The sequence below is a fragment of the Eumetopias jubatus genome, unplaced genomic scaffold (genome assembly GCF_037043125.1).
Source record: "Eumetopias jubatus isolate StellerSeaLion01/CBP00866 unplaced genomic scaffold, mEumJub1_p1.0 scaffold_7, whole genome shotgun sequence".
NCBI classification, from domain to species: domain Eukaryota; kingdom Metazoa; phylum Chordata; class Mammalia; order Carnivora; family Otariidae; genus Eumetopias; species Eumetopias jubatus.
In genome coordinates, this window is record NW_028274813.1 from 32,559,386 (window position 1) to 32,577,039 (window position 17,654).

At 42.5% G+C, this 17,654-nt stretch overlaps 1 protein-coding gene across 3 annotated transcripts in view; it reads right to left on the bottom strand.

The window, feature by feature from the left end:
• Positions 1-17,654, bottom strand: part of RAD51B (RAD51 paralog B) — a 567,235-nt gene that overhangs the window by 36,730 nt on the left and 512,851 nt on the right. For all 3 annotated transcript variants that reach the window (XM_028122766.2, XM_028122656.2, XM_028122716.2), the window contains exon 9: positions 15,009-15,112. In XM_028122766.2, the coding sequence (XP_027978567.1) occupies positions 15,009-15,112 (104 nt within the window). The remainder of the gene's footprint in view (positions 1-15,008; positions 15,113-17,654) is intronic.

The window sequence follows — 17,654 nt, forward strand, 5'->3', positions numbered from 1 at the left end:
GACTCTCTTCTTTCTGTGCACCCAGAGGTGAAGACTGTGGGCTTATGTATGTTATATGTCAGAATCCATGCATTACTTTTAATCTCTGACATAATAAAAAAAATCATCCTAGCTTTTTGAGGCATTCAAATGGAAAAATCCTCTCATATTACTCCTGGGGCTATAATTCATTCCACCAGCTTCCTTGTAGGCTAATGGAAGAAACTTAGGAGGAAGAGTAACAAAGCCATACAATGCTGGATATTTCAGGAACACCAGAACTATTTGCATTGGTGCACACCACCTGCTTCCTTTTCATTAAATTCCTTCTCCTTCTAATATAAAACATATACCTGACCCCGAGGCCTATAAAGTTCTGTGCATCATCAAACAACCACCCAAGTATCCTAACTGTACTAAAAAAAATTGGGGAAACTTCCTAACACAGCCCAAATAAATCAATATGTGACTAGATTCAGAGTCATTCTTCAAAGGATGGAGTTTCAGCTGTTCCGTGCAGTGATGTAGTGATATAAGAGTCTCTTAGCAATTCTGGGGTTTTGCCCCCACAGACTAGCAATGATGGCTACTTTTTACCTTTTGGTCCAATGCTAAAGGATCCGAGAAGGTACACAACTCTAGCTCCTTCACTTCTACTTTTCTCTGATGAATGCTTTAAGACAATAATAGTCTCATCCCCCAAGAGACCCTTCTGAAAGTTGCTATGAAATGTGGGCAATATAGCAAAGTGAAAGCCATGGCCTGGTTGAGGAAACCAGTAATGGACTCTGCAGTTGGATGATGCTTATCCTCACAAGAATCTCAGAATGCTCCCATTCATTAAATCGGTAATAGTGGCCTTAGATCGATCTTAACAATGATTATTGGCCAAAGAAGGGGAGTATGGAATTCTCTTTATAGAATCTGAAGTGGAATCTGAATTAGAATCCAAACACTAACCACTTAACCATCCTTTCCCTCCTGCAGAGAATTCTGGCCTTTGGAGCTACTCTGCTCCATGTCATCATTGCATTCAGAAGTTGCCAACTTCTCTTCCATGATATGAAGCCATTAAAGGATGGGAGTCTGCCATGCTTTCAACAAGGGAGGACCAGGGTCTTGATGTGTATATACAGACCCTGGAACATTTCAACACACCTCTTATAGAGGAGGTTCTGTTGGTTTCAAACCCTCAAACCCCCCAACATATATTTCCAGCCATTAAAATGTTTCCTGAGCTTAGATACAACTGGAAAGTTTTGGAAAATCCCACAGGAAGGAGAGTGGGCCAACAGAGCTCCTTTTCTTATGCCATTCAGGAAGCACTGAACAAAATGTTTGCCCTCCAAGACAGCTCAGCCTAAGAATCTGACTCTTAGGGCTGGAGAATCACGGCAGGCAGAGGAGCTCTTTGACGGAACTGGGGCAATGGAAAGTATTTGGGGTCTTATATTAACCATGTGCCAGTCAGAGAGCTTATGTAGAGCACGTCAGTCAAGGTCCATCAGGAAAACAGGACTCATCCCACATAGTTTAAGAGAGAGAATTTAATGTTGGGAACTAGTTACAAATGTGTTGGAAGAGCTGAAAGGAAAACAGGGGCAGTGAGGCAATCCAGAGACTAGCGGTGGTAGGAAGCCACCACCATTCTTAGGGCTGGAGGAGCAAGGGAAGAGGTGCTGTTACCAGAACCCAGAGAATGGAGCTGCCCAACCCCAGCTCTTTGTGGAGCTGGGACCACACAAAGGTCATGGAGGAGGACTAGTGTTACCACCGCCTGAGACGCCACTGGAAGCAGAGAGAGCGAGGCAGAAATACATGACTTCTCCCATACTTCTGCCCTCCACCCTCCCTTCAGGACCCCAAATTAAGCAGAATCATGGAAAGGGAGCCTGGGAAATGCAGATTGTAGGATCAGTTCCATGTGGTACCAAGCAGAGCAGGGGAAAGGCAGGGAGGGGATCTGAGCAAAGAAGCAATCGACTGGCATGACCCAGTAAGGCCTGGATTCCTAATTTCCAATTTGTAAATGGGGATCTTTGAGAAAACCTTGAAGCCTAAACTGGTAGTTCTCCAAATTAGTTAGCGATTCCGTATCCCTGGACTTTAAATATGCCAGAATTCACTGGAGAGGAAGACACAGTTATCTATAGGGCCCTCTCCTCTCTGAGCTCAGAGGCTTGCACGCATAGTTTGCACCTTTCCCTTTGCCCTGCAGGTATTTCCAAACTTCATTTTTCATACATTCTGATGCCCACTGTCTTTTTATAGAAGTCAGGGTTCTAAAAGAAGGAAACAGTGCTGAGGGTGGAGAAGAGAATGCTGGGCCGCTGGAAGCAATGGTGCGGGGTATGTAAGGGAAAAGAAAATTTTGACTCTAGATTCTGCACAATGATAAGAAATCCCTTCTGATCTCCAAGCTAATCACTGAGAACAGTCATTGAGGTCTGAGCGGAAGAATGGGAGCAGCCACACTGTCACATAAAGCAGGGCTACCTCTTCTCTCCCTCCCAGGCCTGCTCCTCCTCCTGTACTAGCCCATTCAGTGGGTGATGACCTCATCTACTCACTTCCATCAGCAACGGCCCCTCCTTCCAGATTCTCTCTCTGTGTAGCTGTTGATCATACCTCCTGACCATCTCACATCTCTTCCTTCTCCATCTCAATGGCCACCGCTTTGGTTCAGGTCCTCATTTCTTTCCATCCTATTTCAAACCCATATGGCAAACTTCTGCCTGAGAGAACCTTGTAAGTACAGATCTGATGTCATAGCCCAGCTGAGAGCTCTTAACGGGGCTTCTGAGAGCTGTCAGGGTCAAGTCTGATTTGCCCTACTTTTCTTTGCTTTGCCTTTATATACAGATTCTATTTCCCCTGCCCCACCCATTGTGCAGACATGCACATACCCTCCCTGTAGCACTAAAGAAGTGCTACTTCTTTGCAGTTCCCACCCCAGAGCCTTTGTTCATATTTATTGCTTCCTCAGCCTCCTTCCCCATCTACCTGGCAAATTCTGATATACCGTTCAAGTCTTCTCTCAAACATTATAACCTCCTCTGAATCCTTCCCTGATCAGATCTTCCCTGATGAGAGTTATGAGCATCCTAATACTGATGCTCACACTGTACTCTGTCATAGTTCCTTCAATACCTACTTGTAAGTAGTTACATGGCAGTCACTCTCAATTAGGTATTCTCCCTCCCCTACAGTTCTTCAGGGCAGGAAATTGGGCTTTATTTGACTTCATATTCCCCAAATTTGGCACACATATCTACCCAGAAAAGATCTGAAGGTAGAAAAAGAGGAGGAAGGGATGGAAGGAAAAGGGAGTGTCCAATACAAAGAAAACTTAATGGTGTAGTCTAGATAAAAATACAACAATTATAAGAGGATCCATGTCTATGGTTAGAGAACACGCAAAGGACTATTATTACAATTACAGTCTTTAGAAGATTTATTGCTAAAGATTTTAAGTTATAACATATACTATTTCTTAACTGAGGAAAAATATTAGATTTTTCAGAGACGAAAAAAAGACTTCACAGATGCTGTGGCAGTCACTTAACCAACTTGTTTCGGTGGGTTTTCTTTGAAAATATTTAGCCTTTGGACAACATTACACAACATGTAATGAGACCCCGTATCACTGGGGTCCTAGAGACAAATGAAGTCCTTGGTAGAAATGCCTGCTGTTTAATTTAAACTGAGATTATAGGCTGGTTCTGAGACAGACTGGCCTTCTCAAGTCAATGGGAAGAAATGCTAACAGACTCTTAGCAGAGCAAATCACAGGGATCTTGGAGCAAGGTCTAAATGAGAAAAGGGAAGTGGGAGGCATAAAAAGGTAAGGCTAGTGCCAGCATGGAGTCACAGGTAGAAAACAGAGATCAGTCACAAAGAAGAGCCTAACATTCCTGTGCCTGGGCAGTATAGGAGAGTATGTCTGGAGAGAATACTGTATAAATAGCTACAAATAAGACAGGGCAGCTAGGTATAAGGGAGGTTATTGAAAGGTTAGAAACTGCACTGGATCTACTGAACCTCTGTACTCTAAGGAGGGACCTGTAAGAGAACATAGAATGCCAGAGTTTTCCCATTCCAGTAGACATTCACTGAATCTCCATTAGGCTGCTGGGATAATACTTTCAAAGAATAACAGACTACTCAGAAAAAATTTAAAGGTAAACCATGAAATTGATTACTATGTGGGGAAAGTGACTTTGCAAGGACAGAATAAAGGGATAAATATCATTTACATGTCATTCTCTATCATCCATGAGGGAAGAGGTTATCTCCACAGGGTGCACCACTGTAGCTCCTGGGTCCTGCAGGTTCTCACTTGAGGAGACCAGGAACAGGTAGGAGGTACAGGTCTGTCCCCACTGTGGGCAAGACTCCACAGAGACTTTCTCTTTCTGCTTTGACATTGTAAATATCAGACATTGAAGCCAAACCCAGAACATGGAAATGATGCTGGCTGGAAAGGCCAGAACTTGGAAGTTGAGAGAGGAAGGGCCAGAACTTCCCTGACAGAATGGGGAGATGTCCCATGGAGCTCATTCTTCCTCAAGAGTGTTCTGTTGCCACACAGAACCACATTGTTATAGGAAATAACTGATGATTATTTAACAGAGATAGAAAAAGCTCTCTCAAAGTAATGATTCATTCCAGTCTTTGAGGGGAGCATTCTACCTAGTACAACCATTGAGAGTGGCCACACCACAGTGGTTGAATGGAGAAATTTCCTGCAAGTAATTCCAAGCAGTAGGCATGAATAATCTTACTTTAACATGGGAGTCAGTAGAGGATAATGGTTAAGAACTCAGGAATGTAGGGGAGGGATTTTATGTATGTGTATGGGGGATGAGGGATCCTTAGAAGCCATGGGACTCAGAGCAAAAAGTTTTATAAACTTTAATGTACTCATCTAGGAAGTATACCCAGTAATATCTATCTTATAGGGTAGTTGTGAGGTTTGAACAAGAGAATGCCCACAGAGTACTTAGCAGAATAATTGGCACAGAGGAAACGCTCAATAAAGGTTGGGTAGACAGAGCAAAGAAGTCCGAAAGCCAGGGCTGGAAAGGCTTTGGGTGATTTGTTCTCAATCCCTCCCAGATATACCAGGTGCCTCCGTTCTAACTTTTTAAGGTTTATAACAATGAACTTCGTTCCAAAGTTTTGACATTCTGAGAATTTCGTTACTTAGAGTCATGGATCATAATTCCAGCTCCAACTCTCATTGCCAATTCTGAGTCGAGGATTCAGAAAGTAGGCAGTGGGGTATAGCCACTGTAGCTTGGCTCTCTAAAGGTGTTCTCAAAATCATAGTCCCTTTGGTAACAATAAAACAAGGGTCCAAGACTCAAGCACACATGCTCTTTGTCTTAGATGCCAGAATTCTTAAGGTCTGCCAAACCAAGAAGGGAAACTTTCAGAAAGATGCTCTCTATGGAAACTCTCTGCTTCAAACATTTGAACTCTGAGGCAGTTGCCAGGAGCCATTGATTTAAAAATCCAGGGAAGGTTTGGGGGGGGCGGGCAGGGAGAAAGTGTGCAGAGAGGGGCAACAGGGTAAGAAGGAGGTTGAGGGAAGGAAAGAGGGCATATGTCAACTCTACGGTAACTGAAAATTCCAAATTATTTAGAGCAGCAGAAATTAGAAAAGCTCAATGACTTATATTACAGTTGACAATCAATCATGCATTAGATAATGTTTAGCATATCATAAAATGTTATGGTAACTCATCAGACTTACCTAAATTCAAACCAAATCCTAGAGACATATTTGATTTGTTTTTCCCTACACCTCCATCATGTAAATCCTCAGTCTACTTCCCATCCCCCACACCAATTTCATAAGCCATGAAGATTTTAGAAGGGTCTGCACCCACTGCCCCAATCAGGTTGAAATACAAACCAGCATTGTACCATGTTGTGACCCTCTCAGCCACAGTGGACCCTGGGGAGAAACAGAGACCACAGGCCCAGGCAGGGCACTCCTTGGGCAGGCATACTCCCCTGGCAACAGCAACCAGATGACGAATTCTCCAAGCTGGATCTGCTTCAGCCACATGTGTGACAAGCTGTGCTATTCAAATCATACACACAGACAGGGCAAGGAGCATTTCTGAATCACAGTCACATTTCTCAGCCAAATAACGGCAAGAACAAGAGGAAAAAAAGCAAGAAGCAGCTCATCATCTCCTTCCTAATGTCCCTGGCCCCAGAGTGTGAGGTGCTCTTCTAATAAGTAATTCAGTAAGCTTTGGAGGTAAGCTAAATGACATTCTAGGTCCAGCCATCCTTGGGGGGAAATCGGAGAGAAAGATAATAAGGACCATTCATTGCGAGCCAAAAGAATCATCACTAAGGCAAGGCCTCATTTTCCAGCACCTCATTTGATTCCTAAAGTAAAAAAAAAAAAAAAAAAAAAAAAAGTGCCTATATCTCAGAGGACATGGTATATAGCAAGAAGATTTAGGCTTGGAAGTTAAACAAACTTGGTCTCAAATCTTGATCTACTACTGAATAGTTTCTCTATTTGTAAAAAGGAGATGATAAGATCTCTGTTGAAGGCTTGTTGTGGGGTCAATGGAAATAATGCATGTGAAAGGATCAAACGTGATGCCTGCAACCATAAGTACTCAATAAAGACTAACCCCCTAGCCTCCTGAGACAATAAAGAGGACTTTCAACTGGTGTTGCCTGGAGCACCAGAAGCCAACAAGGATGCTCTTCACTCCCAAACTGTGGGATCCTGAGATGGCAGAAATGGGTCTCCACGCGGGCTGCCTCCTTCCCCCGTTCCACTCTCTTTCTCAAATGAAGACGCAAAGACTCAAAAATATGATAATCACAAAGCTTCTCCCATTCTGAGAAGACCAAGCAAACAAAAGACCAGAAAACTCCAAGATTCCCAAACCATCACATACCTTTAGCCCTTGAAGCTAGGCAGTAGGAAGCTCAAGATGAAGGGTGACTCTCCATGAACACACGTGACCATTTGTGGAAGAGGGGCAGAGAAGACAGCCTTGTTTGCTAGATGTTGTCTATAAAGAGTCATTCATCTGGAAGTCCATGCTCATCGTGAAGTTCAACTTATAAAGTCATGTATTCACCAAGAATTTAAAATGCTGACTCCTTCTTCCTTCCTTCCTTCTTTCCTTCCTTCCTTCCTTCCTTCCTTCCTTCCTTCCTTAGATTTATCTATTTACTTAAGAGAGAGAGAGCATGAATGGGAGGGGCAGAGGGAGAAAGAGAATCTCAAGCAGATTCCCCACAGAGTGTGGAGCCCCATGTGAGGCTTGATCTCATGACTCTGAGATAGAGACTTGAGCCGAAACCAAGAGTCAGTCACTTAACTGTCTGCACCACCCAGGTGCCCCTAAAATGCTGACTTTCATCTGGTGATTCATTGCAGTGTGGGGTGGGATGGTGCTTTTAAAAATATATATATATTTTTGCAGAGTTCTGTAGAAACTTTTTATAAGCCACTGAAAGTCATAGAGGATATAAATATCATTTTGCCTACAAATCCAGAAAATTGATTGGGCTAGGGCACTTTTTAGCCCAGAGTTTTCCTATTAAAAGTCAGCATAGTAGAGTGAAAACAGCAACAGATTAGAAATTAGCAGAATTTAATTCCACTTCCATTTCTGCTACTTATTGGTTGTGTGACCCTGAATAGGTCACTGAACCTCAATTGCTTACCTCTGTCTATAAAATTAAGTGGCTAGAATACAGTGTGGTTCTGAGGATCACCCTGCTGAGAATCACTGGAAGTGCTTGCCCTCAAGGAATGGTCACTGGGGCGGGGCCTAGGAATCAGCATTAACAAACACCTGTGATTTTTTTAAGCTCACTGTAGTTGAGAATCCCTGGATAAGATCATCTCTAGGAGGCATCTCAGATGGGACACTGTCATATCCTAAAGGCCTTTAAGGGCTCCAGTGAAAGCACTGGTTCATTTGTAAATCAGTTCATAGTTTATGTAGCTCTTGCTTTTCCTAACCAAAGATGCTGCCCCATTTTCTTCTCAGTCATAGCTAACCAAAGCCAAAATACAACATCCTGTCCAGCCTTCACTCTCAAATGAGCCAAATACATTTCAGTGTCCTTGACTCTCAGGTCATTGCCTTGTCCAAGAGATCTCATAGCTGTTTCCTATGTTGTTTCCCAACTGAAAACACTTCTCTTCCCTAGCTGACAATAAGGTCTTCAGTTTGGTTCCAAAGCCCTGTGTCTCTTCCACTTCCTGCAACAGCTGAGATTTCTCCGGAAATCTCTCATTCATATATTTGCCCTGGTTTACTTAGCAAGTTAGAGCTGGGAGGGTCACTGCATAGGGGATTTGGTACCAGACAGTATATAAAAATAAAACTAGTTAGAGCTGGAGGAGAATGACAGAGGTGATAAAATACTGGGAAGGTGAGTGGCTCAATAAAGGGGAAGTCACCCGAACACTGTGTGAATGGACTGGTCACTCAGCCTCTCATGGTCAGAGATCATGATCCTCAAAGACAGAAATAAGGACATGTACTAAGTCTTCCATAAAAACAAATATATTTGATTTATAGTAGTATTCTTTATTCACAGATAATGTCTTCTCTATTTTTTGGTGTTAAAGTATCTTTTCCTTTTTGAAATGGTGCTAAAGCTTAGTTTTACAACTCTACTTTTTAATGACATTTAAACCCTGTGATGGCCCCCCCACCCTTATTTTGTTTTGATTTTGATTTGAACTTTTCTTGACTTCCTGTGGCTCAAAATCTCCTAGGGAAGACTGACTCTTCCCCTCAGCTAAGGTACATTGTCTATCATGGCCAAGGCATCTGAAAAGCAGACCCCCATCAGAAGCATGAGGGCAACTGTACTAATGGATTTTTAACTGGCAATTTCCAATGGAACCCCTTCAAGGGAAAGTTTTCTCTACTTGAGCCCATTTAGAAGTAGTGATTTTTTTTTTTTTTTTTTTTTTTTTTTGAGTACATTGACTTTTTTCAGAGAGAGTCCAGTGGAGTTTGGGGTTTTTTTTTGGTAGGTGGTAGGGAAGGCATTGCTATTCCTATCTCAAATGTGGAGACAGAAACAGGGAGTGTCCAATTGGGTGTCTATGTTGTCCTTTCTCCAATGGAGCCTGTCTTTAAGCTCTGAGTCTTAGCTCAATGTATTCATTTGCTGTTACTGCACAACTTCAGGTGGGATTTCCTCAGATTTTAATACATTTGTCTGCTGACCTGAAAAAAAAAAATCCTTTTAAAAGTCACCATTCTGGATTCCTCTTTTATACATTTTCCCAATCTGCTCAATACCTGTTAGAGCACTTCTGATGGAAGAGTGTGGGCAGAGGGTTAGATTTCACACTTGAGCAGTTCTGAAAAGGGATGGAACATTTATACCCAAGGCAATGTACTTGGCTGGGATTCTATGTTCCCTTTGCTATTTCTGCAGACATTTATGCTTAAAAAGAAATTTCTCTCACCCTGCAGCCAAACTTCTCCTCTGGCTGGATACACACACATACACACCAGTCTCCTTGCCTAAAAACAGCAGACGGGCTGAGGTAGAAAGAAACAGAATAAACACAATGACCTGGAACCATTTTACAAAGGGAGAGGGGTTCATTTATGAGTGAGGGGAACTAAGCATGAATTCCTCTCTGGAGGAATCTGCGAATAGCGAGATATAAAACTATGACTTCCATGAGGTAAAACATCCTCTTCAATGTCTTTCTTTGGGTGAATATGGTTCTATGCCTGACATTCTTGCCCCAAACCTACCCTTCAGCTTATCTGGGAGAAAATATTTCTCATCTTTCCTTTAGTTAGTCAGTCTTCCATTAAGCCTATCCAAGCACAGACAGCAGAACTCATGACTGGTTGGAAGATGGCAACAAAGATTTCTTATCCTTCCCCTCAGCCAAAGTCCACAAGCTGCCTGTTCCCTGCAAGCAGCTGCAGGACCCCTTTCCGTCACTCTGCCTGGGTCTGTGTTTAGGGCTCTGGTATGCTTACACAGAGGAATTCCAACTAGGATTTCAAGGGAAGCCTGACTCTCACTCTCCCATAGCCCCCAGCAGGCCAGTTCTGCAAAAAGATATTCCTATACTCAGTACTGATGCAGCATTTCTTTATGAGGATCTGCTTGTAATTGTCAAGGTCTGATGCCAATCTTTTTAACTGACAATTACTAATACTTTAAAGGAACTATTAAGCTGTGTAACTAAATTCCTATGGGGAAGAGTAATTCCAAATAAGCAGGATGGCCTTCTTCCTCAAGACTGGGTTCACATATGGATACGAGGAGTTTCTCTCTCTCTCTTTCAAAATATATGTATTGAATGTGTGTCAAGCATTGTTCTGCTTCTGAGGGTATACAAATAAGATTCAGTCACAGCCTTCAAGCGGCTCACAATCCTGATTTCACTCGTGCAAGAACAGAGACAAGTACTAGGTGCATCTGTGGGCAAAACTGAGGGAAACGGGGCTGATGAAAGCTTGATGTCAGGAAGTCTCCACAGTGATGGTGTTTTGAGTCTTTTAAAACACAATATGGATACTGAGAGAAGAATTATATCACCAGAAAGGAGACACTAAATACTTCCCAGATGCAAAACAACCTGGGACCTTGAGAAAAACCTAAGGATTCCAGTAAGGACCAGGAGTTTGAGAAACATTATGGGTCTTGTCAACAATTTACTGGGTACTTTAGGCTCTTCCCTCAAGTGTTCTTTAACTTCCGGGTGACTTCTAAATAGAAGATGAAAATATTATTATAAAGTCTGTTTAAATAAACCTACTATATGAAAAAGTTGTCTCTTCCCAGTTTGTTGAAATGAGAGAGTCATAATATTTATTTCATCAAAGGGGTGTGAAGCTTAGTTGGGATTAATTTCCTTCATGACTCCTTCCAGGATACTAAAAAATTTATATAATCCCATATGTGGTTTGTAGGAACGGATTTCACGACGACTTGATGAAAAATAGTATGAATATTTCACCAAGTTTTTTCATCATTCTTTCAAATATAACGGCCCTCGCTCCTGCTTTTCCAGCCCCCCATGACGGCACGCCTGGTCACCACCAGCGCCTTCTGAAGGAAGGCCTCAGACAGTCCGTTGTGTGTGTTGCTGCCTCACCAAACACCTCAGAGCCTTCCTTTGCGGAGGGGCCCACCCTCTCCTCCACGCTCACTAGACCCATCATGCGCATGCAGCCTGTACCATTTACACATTCACCTCTTTCCCCAGGTGACTGTGAACATCTTCAGGGCATCAACTTACCCATAGTTTGAATCACTGGCATCTTACATGGTGACTAGCAGAGAAGAGGTGAGCAAATCAAGCCTTGTCAAATGACTGAGGGCACAAACCCTCTGCTCTCATGACAAGGCCAAAACCGACCCATGTCTTCTGAACATGGAACCTGCCCTCCCGTTTGTCTTCTTTTCCTGTTCCTCCTTACCCTGAGCTTTCCCTTTACTTTCTCCCTCAGGAATATCCATTTATCTATTTAGGGCAGGAGTTTTCAGTCTTGGCTGCACAGTAGAATCACTTGGGGGACCCTTTACAAATAAACACCAGTGCCCGGCCCACCGACGCAGATTCTGATTTAATCGGTTGGGGTGGGGCTCTGGTGTTGGTATTTTGTAAATGCTCCTGTGATGAGTCTAAAATGCAGCCAGGCTTGAGAAACACTGATTTAAAGCGATAACTCACCTCCCGTCTTTTAAAAAGACTAATGTGGCTCCGGTGAGTTTACCTTGTCTGGTTTCAAAGCAGGTACCGTCTCAACCACTTATTAGGTAACAAATCAAACACTGCCTTATGACAGCGCTTCACTATTGGTTTGTTCTTTGACTCCTGCACTTCATTTTGATGATTTATGAGTGTATACACACATGGACCATCTCTCACGCTAGACTAGAAGAACCTCGAAGGCAGGAACTGTGTCTTCTACTTCTTTGCATCCCCAAGCCATGCACATGGTGGACAGAAAATGTATTTTTGATTATTAAAAGAAAAAAATCCAAAATACTAAAAGAGAAAAAAAAAAAACCCTAGTAGAGGCCATTTTAATTCCACTTTAAGAACATGCCTTTGGTAAGAATAAAAATGTTGCAAAAAGGGTGGGGCAGGGTAGAAGCAGACTAGAAAAAGAGTAAATAAAAGTCAAATGGAAAAAAAACTAAATTAGTCCAAAAGAAAATGTTTCCCAGCTTCTTAAGAGGGTTTTTGCAAACACTGAAGCAGAATAAACAACAGAATTAACTTGGCTTGTGCCCTGATAAGGAGATTTCTTTCTCGGTTATATAATTTTACAAAGTTTCCAGGGTGTGAAGAAAATAATCAGCCAGGGAGGACTCCTTCCCTTGGACTATACAATTCAGCTCTTGGTTTAATCGGCTCGCAGAGCTGCTCAGCTTGACCTGACCTCCTTCCAGCCCTGTGATCTCAGACTAAGCCTCACATTCAAGAGCCCTGGCATAGAGCTCAATGTCATAGAAACGGGATAAAACATAATCCTCATTCCATGTCCTTGATCCCTTGGTGGCCTCTGTGCTTTGGTGGGGGTGGGGAGAGCTATACCTGGTATGTTCTCCTGGTGGTTCGTGTTCCAGAGATCTGCTGATGCTGGAATGATCTAGGCATGTTCTCTTACCAAGTAGTGTTATAAGGAAGTATTGCTTGGAACAACTACCTTAAAAACTAGCTTAAAGTACTGTTTTGTGCACATATCCCAGAAAAGGTTTATCTTCATATGGCTTCTCTACTTTGTCATGAAGTTAAGACCACAGGAAAGGCTCAGTGAATCACGATGCACATCTTCTGCTAAAGCGAGGTAAGTTCATCAGATGGAGACATGTTTTCTACATCAAATTTTATCCTAGTTATTAGGCCACAAATTGAAGGACTGGTCCCAAAAGGCATGCACATTTCTATAGATTAATTAAGTGTACATTCTTTTACCTGGGTTGGCCATTTTAACACTGGTCATATTTTACTTTGCTATAGCATTTTATTATACTTTACTATTTTATTTACATATTTTACTAATTAGTGTTTGAAAACATGATTCAAAAGCATTTAACTCTGCTCTTGATTGATTAGCAATGATAGTTAACATGTTGTCATTTGTAGATTAAGATAACACCACTGACTCATTTGATAGGATATGAGTTGATAAACTGTCACTGATCTATCCATGCTGTGCTCTTCGTTCTTCTTGTGACTCGTGGCCTGTGTTTGACCTTATGAGCCAAAACCAAGAGCCTCCAAAATCCTGCAGTTACCAAAGAGACATAAAATAATAGCATTTGTCCTATCAACTACTTCCTACTGACATCGAAAAAATGGAAATGACCGGCTTATTAAAACAAAAGAAAAAGAAAAATATGGCTCTAACTTCTTTGTATACTAATAAATGCTAGCTAGAATTGGTTAAACAAGGATCTGGGAGTCTGGAGTCCATGCTACCATTTGTAACAGACTACATCACAAAATCAGTATGTGCTATCTAAAACCTAAAACAGAGATAAACTACACATTTTTAAGGAATGGGGTTAAAGATCCATGAAAATGAATGGATCAACACTGATTCACAAGGAATTTTGCTTCTTTAAATAAGAGTTTAGGTAGTAGTGTCTGACAGCTGCAAACTGGGTTTATTTAACATAATTTATAACCTAGGGTACAAACCAAAGGTCATTAGGTTCTACAGGAATATCTCTGGCTATGTTCCACTGAAAAGAGAAGTATGGATTCAGAACCCAGTATACCTGAATCATTGGGGAAAAGGTATCACTGAGGTAATGAGCACGCCAGGGCCTGAAAACTTAAGAATGTTCACCTAAACGAAAACAAGCAGCTCCATCTTCTCAGAACATGGCTGACTCAATCATCAAGATGGAATGTTATTTACACAGTCCCAAGCAAACCAGGAAGAATCCTCTGGTCTGTAACCAAGGGCACTCGGAAAGTTATGTCTGGAACAGGCAAAGGCTCATGTCTGTTTCTGATGATTCCTGACTCCTTGAAAGACAGCCAACTTACCTAATGCAGGTAAAGGGCAACAACTCCTTGCCACCTCCCCCAGAAAGGACCACCAGCATGATATTTCATGCCTCTTTAGTGAATAACTTGGACTGTAATATATTTAGCAAGATGGGCAAATCTGGATTCTGAATTCTGCCCCATCCAACAAATCAGAACAATCACCCTATCTTCTTCCTCCTCCTGCTTGTGGGAGAGGTCATGATGGAACCTGGTCCACACAACAGAATAAAGTTGAGGTTATGCATCAGGAAAAATAATTCCCTAATTATGAAACATTTTACCAAAGGGGTCAGACTGTGGTGTCCCTTTCTTTAGAGTGAAAGAAAGGGTATAGAAACTTAAACTTTCTGGATGGAAGGGGTGGGGGAGTTCTCATTTGAGGCCAGGATAGAAACCATCAATAGGGAGTTCTGGGAGAGCTATCATCCTTTTGGGGGGGGGGGGTGTCTCTCTAGCACCTTTTGGTACTTGAACCTACTGGCTTAGTAGTTAATGCACAAGTACCCAGGGTCTGGGGAACAGTTTAATCACATGGCAGGATCTGTCTGGCCTATGGTTTTCAAAGCATACTAACCTCAAGAAAAAGCACCATCACTATTTAATTTGTACACAAATTATCTAGTCCTCAACAAATACCAGCTAAGTGAAATGATCATTCACCCTTTAGAGATGGAGAGTTTGAGATCCTTAGAGGGTGGACCTTGGTCACTTCCAAGCCATTGGCAAATATCAGGAGGCATGCTAACTCTATGGGCTCTAATCTTACACGTTTTTTCCTGTGAGCGACTGATTTCCCACTTCATTACAATTGTTGTTGGGGCGGGTAGGGATGCTGGTTTCTTTAGCTGCCTCCTGACAGTGTTGGCCTAGGATAGACAATGTGGCTGATGCTTTCAGAAGATGAACACTCAGATTGCTAAGAACATCTTGTTCTCTAAACTGGACAGTTCGAAAACACTGTCAAAGCACTCACCTGTCTTCTCTCTGAACCAAGGCACTGGAGAGTCAGTCGGGTGTTCACACTGTGACTCCAGGTGGTTCCCAGGGCAGCTGTCACACAGCTGGAGCCAGAAGTGCCTGAAATGAAACAGGGCAAAACCATGATTATGAGTGCCCATTTCTTGTAATGGTGTTTCACATAAACAACAGTCCAGTTGTTGCTCATTGCTTAGAGACTCCTGGGGGACTCAGTTCACTACCACAAAAGTTGCCAAATTAGAAAAGGAGAGGGGTTAAGGAACATGAGACTAAAAATAAAAACCAGCAGGGTTTTTATTTTATAAACTGAAGAAATAAAATAAATTTTATTTTATAAACTGAAGAGTTTCCTTCAGCCTCAGTGAAAGCACCACCACTGGGCTAAAAGATAACAGAGTTATATATCAATAAGAGGTTGCATGCTAGGCAGCTTGGAGCCATTGCTAATAATAAACTGAGCTACTCAATATCCATGGCAGAAAGGCATAATGCTACTGCATAGAATAAGAGCCAGGTATGAAACAGTCTTAGTTTAACAGAGCTGTAAGACTTGTTTAACTTGATAAGAGTCTTAACTCAGTTTTCCTAATCAATATGGAAATGGTGGCATAGGCATATAAAATTCTTTTGCCCTTCCAACCCCTGCACACATGCAAACACAAACCCAGAAAAGGAATCCGGAAGATCTAACCATTTCATATCTAATCTGTATTAGACAGTCTTATCCCCAGAGAAACATTCCTTCACCTTCTAAGACTTTCCATAAGGGGGAGGATGTGAAGGATTCATCTGAGTTTCCAGTCTACTCCAAGTTGTGCTTCAGCTACTACCTTACATCTCCAGAGCTCCACTGATCCCTATTGACATCACCAGGAGGAAACTATTCCTGCGTTCCTCCTCTTCCTCCTCCTTAGAGGCAGGCTTACAAGTCCCACCACTTAGAAGCCTGCCCACACCCCCCCACCTCATATCTGGGACACCTTGAGGTCTCCTCTGAATTCCTATGCGCACTTTGGCTCGGGGACGTGAGAGGAATCCTAGCCCTAGGGAGCACAGTGGGACATTCATTATGCCTTGTATCCTCAAGATGCCATCTCTTTGCAATGAGGAGACTAAGTACAGAGAGGCTGAAGTCCACCGAATTAGCTAAAGCAACATGAGGCCTTGAGCTCCTCATTCATTGTCTGCTTACTGCATCATCAGATTTTCACCCCTCAGTCTGGAGTATTGGTCTTTTTTCCTTTTCTTTCTTTTCTGGACCTGTCATCTTTCAGGGTGATCTACCAACTTTGCATGGCCTTACACTCCTGGGCCCAAATATTACAGCAGATGAATGTGGGTCAGTGCGTCTAGGCTGGAGGTGATTTCTTTGGCAATGTCTAAGTGGGAGTGCCACTGGCATTTAGAGGTTAGAGGCCGGTGATGCTGCTAAACACCCTGTAACGCACAGGACAGGCCCCCATAACAAAGAATTATCCAGCCCCAAAAACGAGAGTGCTGAGTTTGAATGCCCCTGGGTTAGACAACACCAACCATACATTTTCTCTGGTTCAAGCAGGTACAGGAATGAATTAGATGGAAATCAACAACTGGGACCACAACATGCCTGGGGATTTCCAAATGAAGAAGAGTTTAGCATAGGAAGGAATAAAATTTAGTGCATCATGCACATCATTCAAAACACACACAAATTAATTTGAGAACAAATTATCGAGACCGTGCTCATCTAATCACATCATTCCCTTACTCAAACTCCTCCAGCAGTCCTCCATGCTGAGGAGAAATACGAACTCCTGAACAATGCACCTGGGGCACTTCATCATCTGCTCCCGAGTCTCTCTCTGGTCCCACTGCTCTAAGCTTTCCCGCTGGATGGTCTCCTGTAACCTCCTGACTTCCCTGTCCCCATCCTCCTTGGCCTCTTGTCAGCAGCTGATAAAGCTTCCCCCTCTTTTGGCATCCAATATACTGCTTCTTCTGCTTCTTCTGGATCCCAATGAGTATTCTTTTCCTTCTCTGCTTTTCTTCTCCCTCTCTTCCTAGTTGTGGGTGGACCTCAGGGGGCTGACTGTGACTGATTTTTCTCCTACCACCCAAGTGCCTTCAGTGGCTAGGAAGATAATGTGCATTAGTAAAGAGGCCAGGTGTTTGCATCTTAAAATGCAGGAATCCTTTATTACTGCAAAGAGATATACTTTCTTCCATTCTTCTTAAAATATACAACCCTCTTATCTTCCATTTTCCCCTTTTTGATAGAGACATATTAATAAAGAAATATTTTCTGTTATAAGAAAACCAACCCTGGAAAGGCAATGGCAACTGATTTTTCTTTTCTATCTTTTTCTTTATTGCATTTTTATAAAACAGCTTTTTTGAGATAATTCACACATCATACAATCCACCCAAAGTGTACAGTTCAATGGTTTTTACTATATTCAGAGTTGTTCAAGCATCACCACAATCATCACCTCAAAAAGAAACCCCATGCCCCTTAGCCATATAAGCCTCAAGCCCCTCTTTCCTGCCCCCCAGCCCTAGGCCACCATTACTCTGCTTTGTGTTTAGTACGAAGTATTAGGAGATGACGGGGAGTAGTGGCGACTGTGGTGAATGAGAGGATCCAGCCATGATTGCAAGAGGG